The following is a 10,155-nucleotide window of genomic DNA, read 5'->3' as shown; positions in this document are numbered from 1 at the left end:
AGATGGCTTTTGGACTTTTTTCTCTGAGTTCTCATTTGTTGAAATTCATTAAAAATCAGCCATGTTCACAGTGTACCTGTAACCCTGTTACTGACCTTGCCCCATTCATCTTCTGCAGCTTAAAAGTTAAAGAAATGCCTGGCTGATTTTTAATAAATTTAATAAATTTTGCATTGAACTGAATATTGGGCATGCTCAGTAAGAACCAACTGTCAATTTTCTCAAAGCCAGACTCACAGCTGCTTGGTTTGGCTAATCAGGGGGCCACACCCATACCAGACTTTGATTTCACTTGAGAGAGTCATGGCTTCCCTCAGGGAATCCTGGGAAGGGTGCTGAGAGAAAACTCCTATTCGCCTGAGAGAGCGCCAGTGTCCAGAGTGGTTTAACAGTTAGCTGCTCTGATTGAAGCTCTGTGAGGGACACAGGGCCTCCCCTAGCAACTGTCAGCACTAGGGTTGCCAGGTTCAAGGCCTGAGACTGATCCTGTATCTTTAGGAGAAGAGAAGGTCAGCCAAGTGCAGGTGTTCTTGCAACATTGTAATGGGAAAAACCACAAGGTGGAATTCTCCCTTCCCCCTGCACAACTTTTAAAGATACGGAAGACCTCTTGGTTGCCAGGCAGTCTCAGGCCCTGAACCTGGCAACCCTAGTCAGCACCATTCACTAATTACACTTCCCAGGATTCTTTGAGAGAAGCCATGACTGTCCAAAGCAAAATAAAGGCCTGGAGTGGACATGGCCAGGGACAGCTTTGGTTTAAATTTGGGTGGGGGGCTACATGTACCTTTTGTAGAATAAAAAGGTGGGGGGACCATGAAAAGCAATGATACTGTTCACAATGTTTTCCTTTTGGAAAGAAAAGAGGTTTCACCTCTTCCCAGTGCCCCCCCACCCAATCTGCTCCCCTCCCCCACGTCACTGTTGGACTATGACCTGGGAGACCAGGGTTCAAATCCCCACACAGCTATGAAGCTCACTGGGTGACCTTGGGCCATTCACTGCTTCTCAGCCTCACAGGAAGGCAATGGTAAAACCACCTCTGAATACCGTTTACCTTATTCATAGGGTCGCCATGAGTCAGGATTGACTTGAAGACAGTCAATTTCCATTTTCACACATGATTGCGCAGAAATAAATCCCATTGAACTCAGAAAGTATGCAACTGATCAAACCCACCCTCCCTTCTCCTCCCTCCTATCCCTTCCCTCTCCAATCCCCTCCAATCCCCTCCAATCCCCTCCTTCCCCTTCCCCCCCTTCCCCCTCCTTCCGCTCCCCTCCCTTTCTCCTTTCCCTTCTCTTCCCTCCCCCTGCTACTCCCCCATGGTCACTTTTACCTATCCTAACCATTATTACATAGGAGTAATGAACATGCAAATGATCAGACCTGCCTTTCCCCTCCTTCCCTTCTCCTCTCCCTTCCTCCTCCCCTCTTCCTTCTTCCTCCTCCCCTGCCCATTCCACCCATCCTTCCCTTCCCCCCTGTCAGTTTTATCTATCCTATGCATGATTGCACGGGAATAAATCCCACTGAACTCAATAAAGATGCAAGTGATCAGGCCTGTCCTCCTCCTCTCCCCCTCCTTCCTGCTCCCATCTCCCTCCTCCCCTCCTCCCCCCTCCCCTCCCTCCTCCTCCTCCTCTCCCCATCCCCTGTGGTCAGTTTCACCTATCCTAAGGATGGTTGCAGGGGAGTAAATCCCACTGAACTCAATAAGCATGCAAATGATCAACCTATTCTCAGCAAGCTTGCACAGGATCCCATTTCTTACCTCCCATATTAAAAAGCAGAGAAATTCACTCATAGGCAAAAAACCTTGTGGTTTAAGAACGTACCTATAGCCCACAGATATTTCTATCAAACATTAAAAAGCAGGGAAATTGGGCAACTATAGTGAATGCATCAGGGGAAGCAGGAGACCTGACCTCCTCTCTGAGATATTGGACTGCCCTATAAATTTGTCAAAATGCAAACACAATTTGGCTTGGTCTTTCACAGTCCAATCCACTTCCTCTGTAGCTTGGAGGAATTTGGTAACGTGCCTCTGAGCATATGGTGAGTTGTGGCAACACCTGCAATCAGCCCAAAGAATAGAAAGAATACATGTGCTGTGCTGATCTTGTTTTAACAGGGATGAAGCAACATTATTAAGACAGTTGACGTAGTTCAGATGGTCATTTCAAATGTCTGATTCACTTTGCAATTTTAGTGTAGCTTCGTATAGAAAATCATTTTCTTTTGCTTCTATTTCTGTGAATATGTGAAGTACAGCAACACTTTGCAAAATTTACACTAAAAAACCTCCAAAAATAATTGTGGAATAATGGCACTGACTATTCTGCAGAAGAGTCTCCAGTGGACATGAGGAGTGTCTCAGTTTTCACAAGATAAAACAGTGGGAGATGAAATATATTCTAGGTGTGCTCTATGTTTTTAATTGACCGTGCCCACCTTGCCTTAAAAGAAGTAGTTTAAACACAGCAGGCTGAAAACATGCATCTTGGGCAGGCTAAGTTTGTTTTTTCCAACAGCTAGAGTCATTCCTGTAGTAGCAGCATATTGTAATCAGTCTGATTTTTACATCAAACTGCAGTTTCAGATTCAACTATTAATGCACCCAAAATAGAAACAGAACATAACCTCCAATTTGAAACACAAAAGGCTGTCTTCATCATCATATGACACTGATTAATAAAAAGGCTTTGAAATTAATAAAAGTAAATTTGACACAGGTTTCTAGGATGAATAATGAGAGAAATAAAATTTTCTAGATTAGATTTTCTGTAGAAACAATAGTAACAGAAATGAAGCAAAGTAAGAACACCACCAACAAATGAATGTCATTCTGTATCTTTGGAGATGGCAGGTATTGCCACCACTCACCATATGCTCAGAGGCACATGTTACCAAATTCTTCCAAGCTACACAGGAAGTGGATTTTATTTTATTTTGAAAATTTTAAATAATTTAGATTTTTAAATTATTTAAAAACTGTTGATTTGTTTACTGTTGTTTACTTGCTTTTAAGTGCATTGATTTTATTGGTGTTTTCTTATGAATATGTTATATTATTTTATGTAAACATCTTAGTTTTTTTATTAAGTGGTATACACATCTTATAAAATGAGATACTAATATTCCTACAGTGCCACAAGATCAGGTATGGCAGGTCCTTGCCGAAAGGAGCTTGCAGTACAGGGAAGCAACACTCTGAAAGGGGAAATGGTGGCATGGATGGAATGTGTCATTATTTCAATCACACATACTTGAGCTTATGGAGCAATCCTGTAAGTATTTATGCCAGGCTGAGCGGAGTCAGGATATGATTGATCTCCAGCTAAGCTGGCAAATCCTGGCCCCTCTCAGCTCAGCCTGGGCTCAGCGGAGACTAGCCAACTTAGATGGTATGCTACATCCATCCAGCGTGGTCACATGCCCTCTAGTCCCGATGTAAGTGAAGGGGGGGGAGGTGGTCTAGTAAAACACACAATAGCTATGTTTTTTTGCTGCTTTTATTTTCTTTCCACTGGGCTCTGCAGGCTCAACCGGCATTCTCCCCTCTCAAGGACTCCTGCATGGAGTTAGGATCTGGTGTACTTTAAGCCGGTATTAACTTCAGGCATCGTAAGTTATAGTCTCTGGACCATCCTTCTGAAAACTGGATACCCCGATTAATTTGTGAATATTTTGCGACTCCTTCATGACAACATGACAGTGACAATTTTGGATAACAATGGCTTTCAGAGCGATCCATTCAGAGTCGGATCAGGAGTAAAATAGGGATGTGTCATTGGTCTGACCTTATTTGTTCTGACCTGGGCTCCTGCTGGGAGGAAGGGTGGGATATAAATCAAATAATAAATAAATTTGCTATCTTCATTGCTATGATTCTACACCTTATTGAGGGGAAACTTTCTACTGGTGTGGAAATCATATATCGAACAGATGAAAAGCTTTTTAATCTCAGTAGGCTGAAAGCAAAAAGTAAGGTAATTTCAACCTCTGTCATAGAACCTTAATATGCCGATGCTAATGTAGTCTCCACACATTCAGAGAAAGATCTTCAAACTATCCTAAATGTCTTAGCAGAGAAGTATATGGAAAGCTTGGGCTCTCACTTATTATTAAAAAAACCCAAAGTGCTTCATCAACAGGTGCAAACTAGTCCCTGTGTAGCACCATCAATCCAGCTTAATGGTGTGATGCTGGAGAATGTTGATCACTTCCCCTAACTTGGCAGCCATCTCTCTGTAGATGCTGACATCGATGCTGAAATTGATCATCATCTGAGCTCTGTGAGTGCAGCATTCTCCCGAATGAAGTGTAGAGTGTTCGAGGATCGGGATATTCGCAGGGAGACCAAAATGCTTATTTACAAAGCCATTGTACTACCAAACTTACTGTATGCCTGTGAAACATGGACCATTCATAAAAGCCACTCCCAGCTTCTTGAAAGATTCCATCAACACTGCCTCTGGAAAATTCTGCAAATTACTTGGGAAGACAGATGGACTAATGTTAGCATTTTGGAAGAAGCAAAGACTACCAGTGTTGAAACAATGATCCTTCAACATCAACTTTGCTGGACTGGCCATGTTGTTTGAATGCCTGATCACCATCTTCCAAAGCAGCTACTTTACTCCCAACTTAAGGATGGAAAACGGAATATCAGTGGACAGCAAAAGAGGTTTAAATATGTTCTTTCTTTTTTTTTACAATAATTTTTATTCAAATTTTCATAAAACATAGAAAACAAAATCATAAAACATTCAAAGACAAAAAACAAAACAAAACAAAAATGATTAAACAAAAAAAATAAAATGTTGACTTCCCATTTGTCACATATCAAATCAGTTATAGGTCTACAATATATAACAATCCTGTCTCTTAAATCATATTATAAAATCACTTTCCTCCAGTAGTTATCTTAATTAATCATCAAATCTCATAAACATTACTTTATTCTTTCCACAAAAAGTCAAAGAGAGGTTTCAATTCTTTAAGAAATATATCTATCAATTTTTCTCCAAATAAACATGTCAATTAATCCATCTCGTTAATAATTATAATAATCTTATTGTCATAACCATAGTCCAAATAAACATTTCGATTAATCCATCTCATCAGAATCTGTTAGGTCCAATAATTTCAATAGCCATTATTCCATTATCCCTATTAGTTCCATCTTCCATCTTCAATAGTCCTGTTAAGTCCAGTAATTTCAGTGTCCAATCTTCCATTATCAGTATTCCATAATAATCTTGCTGTTGTAGCCATAGTCATATAATAAGAGTCTGATGGGAATTTCCTCTGTCCCAAATATTTTCTTGCCATCCATTCTAAATAAGTTGCTGAAATACTGTTGTAAAGTCATATCTGTGTTCTTCTTTTTTACAAAATGCACTGGCTCATCTCTTAAGAGTTTTTCCATTGTCACATGGCTGCAGTTAATTCCATAGATTTTCTCTATATCAAGCTCCATCACATCATTCCAGTCCAGAAGATTATCCAAGCCATTGATAACTTTATCTCTAATATCTTCATTAATTTCTTCAGAGATAACGTTAAATTCCAAACAGTAGATTTTATTTCTAAAGTCCATAAACTCCAGATCTTTTTCCAATTCCACATTTGTTCCAATCTCCAGGGCTTGTATCTTCCCTTTATTTTTTCTTTTCTCATCTCTGATCTCATCCTCCTCTCTCACAGGATCCCCTATTTCTTTAAGCTCCTGCGTCATTTTGCTCAGTTCAATTTTCAGCTCCTTACTACCCTGTCGCAGGGTTTGTTTCGTTATCTCAATCTCATCCATTATTTTCTGAAACATAGTTACTTCCAGATTCTCAGCCACTTTCTTGATTGCCATTTTTAAAACCACGAAAACAAAGCAAAACAAAAATAAAGAAGAACCACTTCTTATTTCAGCAACAATTGGGTTAATATTCCAGGCTTGATGACATCACAGTATAAACAGAGCAACCTGCCTTATCTCTCTATGTTCAAGAATGCAAAACAAATTTAGTTCCCAGCATCAAAACAGTTAGTGGCGTCGTGAAGAAGCAGATTCGTCAAAATAAAATAGACCAAAAAGAGAATAGTCCCAGACAATATAATATTCCTCGGAATAGAAATCAGGAATAGAAATCCCTCTTCTGTTTATTATCTTTAGAATGCACTTCCAGGACAGCTTTTTGCGACAGAAACAGAGATAAGCTGTTAATTTCGTGAATAACAGAGAAGAGCTATATCTCACCCAGAAGTTGTCCAAAGCCGATCAATCTGACAAATCTCCTTTTGCTGCAACAATTTAAACCAAGTAAAAAAAATAATAGAAAGAAGGGTGCTTGCCTGTTAGTCCGTTCTCTCTTTAAAGAAAAGATAAACGTATCGCTTAAACAGATAGAGCTTGTTAGGAAGTCCGTCCGGCATTGTTGGCTGGACCTTATCTCATAAATTAATGAAATCCAGTCCTCCCAACAAAAACAGGCTTTTGAGGTTGATCTCTACGTTTCTCCCTGCCCGGGAGAAATTTCATCAGTCAAAAAAAAAATGTTCTGACTGATTTATATCTGAATAAGCTTCTTTTGAGGCGGGAGCCCGTCCCAAAAGCAGACACAAGCGAAGTCAGAGGTTTAAATATGTTCTTAAAGCAAATCTTAAAAAATGTAACATGAGCATCGAGAACTGGTACGTCTTGGCCCATGAACGTCCCAAATGGAGGTCAGCTATTATCAAAGGTACTATGGACTTCAAAGAAGCACGAATACAAGGAGAATGGGACAAATGAGCTAAGCGGACAGCACGTCAAACAAAACCTCATCACGACCATCTTCCATCTGGAAACCTATGACCTCACTGTGGGAGAATGTGTGGATCCATAATTGTCCTCCACAGTCACTTACGGACCCACTGTTAAAGACCTTATCTTGGAAGGTGATCTTCCTCAGCCACAAGTGATTGCCAAGGATAGTCTTCAACTGGTGGATCAGGACCCACGGATAATTTAAGGTGATTCACAACAGTATGACTGCCATCAAACAAATATATGGTAGAAAATTAAAAGAAATAAGAAACAGGTCCCCAAACCCATTTTTGCATTAAATTTGGGTCTGGGTCTTAAAAGTTTGTTGAAGACTGCTGATCTAGAACAGCACAGCTTCCCCTGCCCTTAACTAGGGATTGAGAGAGCAACAATTCTAAAGGGAACAGGCAAAAGGAAAGGGGAGGGAGAGAGAGCAGGAATGAGATTAAGGGGGGAGCGGATGGGTGCCAAAACTTGTTAGTTTTTCAGATTCCACAAGGCCTCTCTTGTATTCTTTTTTCCTAAGTATTTTACTGATTGTCCCAAACCATAGATTAAATCTTACCGGGTAATATTTATCCAAACAAGCCTTCACCCAGCCTATATCCTCCACGACTTCTCACTTCTAGGTTTTTTTTAAAAAAAAACAAGCAAACGTTACCATGGCTTAAAAATATGTATTTGGCTTAAATAAAATATTTGATTAATGTAACGACTCTGTTAATACGGCAGAGGGGCTAAGGAGCACAGTTTGCATCAGAATTTATTTTTGGATTTAACGGGCTAATAATATCACAGGTTTTTCCCCCGAAACACACTCACTTCCTCTTTATGTGAATGAAACTGGCTGTCTAAGGGCAAGGCTTCCCCGTCATTCTTTAAAAGGAAAAAAAGGAGACGCGTGATTCAGGGTAGGGACTGCAGCCTTTTCGCGCGCGCCCCGCGTGAAACAGTGGCGCAGCTCGCCCTTCACAAGTTCGCAACAGGAAAGCGACGCGGCTCGGGCTTCGTGGGCGAGTCTGTTACTTCGTCCTCTCCCTCAGGGGGTTAAAAGCAAACCTAAGATCCTGAGGATAAAGCCTCACTTCGCATTGGCTGAAAAAGTTTGAAAGCCTCGTCTGATTGGCTAGCAGGGTATTAGAGGGAGTTGTGAGCTTCAATTAAAGGAGTTCCGTAGAGGCGGCTTGTGGATAAGCGCTCGGAATTGGAACGGGAATGTACTGATAGCTACCGGGGCTGCGGGCACTTACCGTAGTTGGCACGTATAGCTCACTCCGCGACTGGTGCCCGAACTTGAATTCGTTTTCGCACACTACTGGCAAATTCAAGTAGGGAAAAAAAAGGGAAAGAGGGGGAAAGGCAAGCAGAGGAATGGATCTGACTTCAGGAATTCAAAAGGTGAGTTACTACCTTTCTTCCACTTTCTTCGCTCTTGCTTCCTTAATTATTTCTCAGGAATATTCAAAGTTAGTTTTGGTTTCTGCCTTCTCAGCTGGTGCTTTTTCAGCTAATCGCAGCAAATAAAAACTGCACGCTTGTATCTACTCACGTGGGCTGGGAGTAAACCTCACTGAAATCAATGGGTCTAAGTTTGAGTAGACCTTTGTAGGTTTGCACTGTACGCCCTTAACGTGAAGCTCAGTGGGAGTTACTGCTGGCAGTAATGTAGTTGCAAATTCAGAAGTGCAGGGTCCCTTCACATGATAGTCATACCATGCCTGCTCACAGCCATGCCCCCAGGAATCACCTTCTCTTCTGTAATTGCAGAATTAGAGAACCAGAATAAAACTGCTGTGTGCATAGCCCTCCCTGTCTTTCTGAGGGCTAAAGGTTGCCAGAAACGGTTTGATTGTAGGAATTCTGAAATGAAGTCAGTTGTGGGACTAGGGTGTGGGAGGCCAAGGTACTTTGCCATGAAGCTTCTCGCTTATCGCAGGAGCCAATCAGTATGAAAGCAGAGGTGTGTGTGTTAGCTACTGAGAAGAGTCTCCTCAGTGACTGACTCACCTCCTTTCACTCTGATTGACTCCAATCAGCATGAAAGGACAATGAAGCATGTTATTAGCCAAGTTAAAATACTCTTCTCAGTGGCTAACAAGCTCCCCTTTTATGCTGATGGTACATTGGGACTCTGCTCCCCAAAAAGTAAGGAGTCTATGACCCCCTGTGACCAAGGACAACTACATTCCTGCTGCTGAGTAAACATTCATAGGATGGCACAGTAAGACGTTGGTGAGGTCTGCTGCCACCTTGATCTTGTCATTGATGAATCCTAGTGGTGGTTTTACAAGGAGCATCTCTAAAGTGTGCTTGATAGTTCTGTGACAGAGAATCCAGTTTTGCACAGTCTGTTCTACTGTCCTGGATTTTATTCTAACAAGTTAGTACCTGGGTGTTTTATATATTCAGTCTCTTTCCGTTCCTGTTCTGTTCTCCCCCGCCAGCCAGAGCATAAGTTCCTTCATGTGCTAGAAAGCAGTGGCCACAGGGAAGCATAAGGTTGCTAACCCTTTGCTTTTCCTAGTCTGTAGGCCTGCCTGTGTATTAATGTGCTCCATGTTACAGGTCACACTAAATGAAAAAGAGAGCTGAGTTCCAGTAGCTCCAGCAGCTTGAATACAGATCGTGTTCCTTCATAAAGTATGTGGGAAAGTGGCCATGAAGTCATGACGGCTCCTCCTTATGCAGTTTTCCTCATGTAGTAAAATTTAAGAATATGCCATGGGGAGGGAAGGAGGGATTCCATGGGTGTGACTGAATTCCTGGCAGATGGATCTGCAAACTATGGGTCGGTATCTGATCAGACCTTCCACTTGTAGATGATACTCTTGCTGCATTCATTGGGTGTTATTTTCTGGTTAAGTGACCTGGGTATCATTCCTTCCTAAGCATACTCTTTTAGAAGTAAATCTTACTGAAATCAATGGACTTTATTTCCAAGTAAATATGGCTAAGGGTGGGCTAGCGATGAGAAGCTTTACGCAGCATTTATGCAGAATAATTGTGGGTCAGTCCTGGACTGTTGGCACTGGGTGTCTGGAACAATGTGGAATTGGAAGGTTGTGCTGAAGTAGGAGCCAGTTCAGGGGGATCATCAAAGGGTGGGTCTCAACTAAGAATATATTCAATTCCTGGAGACCCTTTAGAAGCATTTCTGGGAATATCTACCCTGAAACAGGACCTTTTGCCTAGTGTAGCATAACTACAGAAGGACTGGACAGAAGCACAACCTTTGTTCTTAACTATAAGAATGCTGATTCCCCTGCTTCCCTTGGTACGTCTAGCTTTATGTAGTTTGAAGCCATGAGTTTGGAATTAGGAAGAGGGAATCTTTATATAGTTGGTATCTA

The 10,155-nt window shown here is 41.5% G+C and overlaps 1 protein-coding gene across 1 annotated transcript in view; it reads left to right on the top strand.

Annotated features, from left to right (window-relative positions):
• The first annotated feature begins 7,803 nt into the window (after positions 1 to 7,803).
• LMCD1 (LIM and cysteine rich domains 1) overlaps positions 7,804 to 10,155 on the top strand; it is an 84,561-nt gene continuing 82,209 nt past the window's right edge. Inside the window, exon 1 of the mRNA XM_061618541.1 lies at positions 7,804 to 8,203. Within this exon, the coding sequence (XP_061474525.1) occupies positions 8,177 to 8,203 (27 nt within the window). The 5' untranslated portion in view covers positions 7,804 to 8,176. The remainder of the gene's footprint in view (positions 8,204 to 10,155) is intronic.

Source organism: Rhineura floridana, chromosome 3 (genome assembly GCF_030035675.1).
Source record: "Rhineura floridana isolate rRhiFlo1 chromosome 3, rRhiFlo1.hap2, whole genome shotgun sequence".
NCBI classification, from domain to species: Eukaryota; Metazoa; Chordata; class Lepidosauria; order Squamata; family Rhineuridae; genus Rhineura; species Rhineura floridana.
The sequence above is the reverse complement of the archived record's forward strand: the minus strand, read 5'-3'. Positions and strand labels throughout refer to the sequence as shown.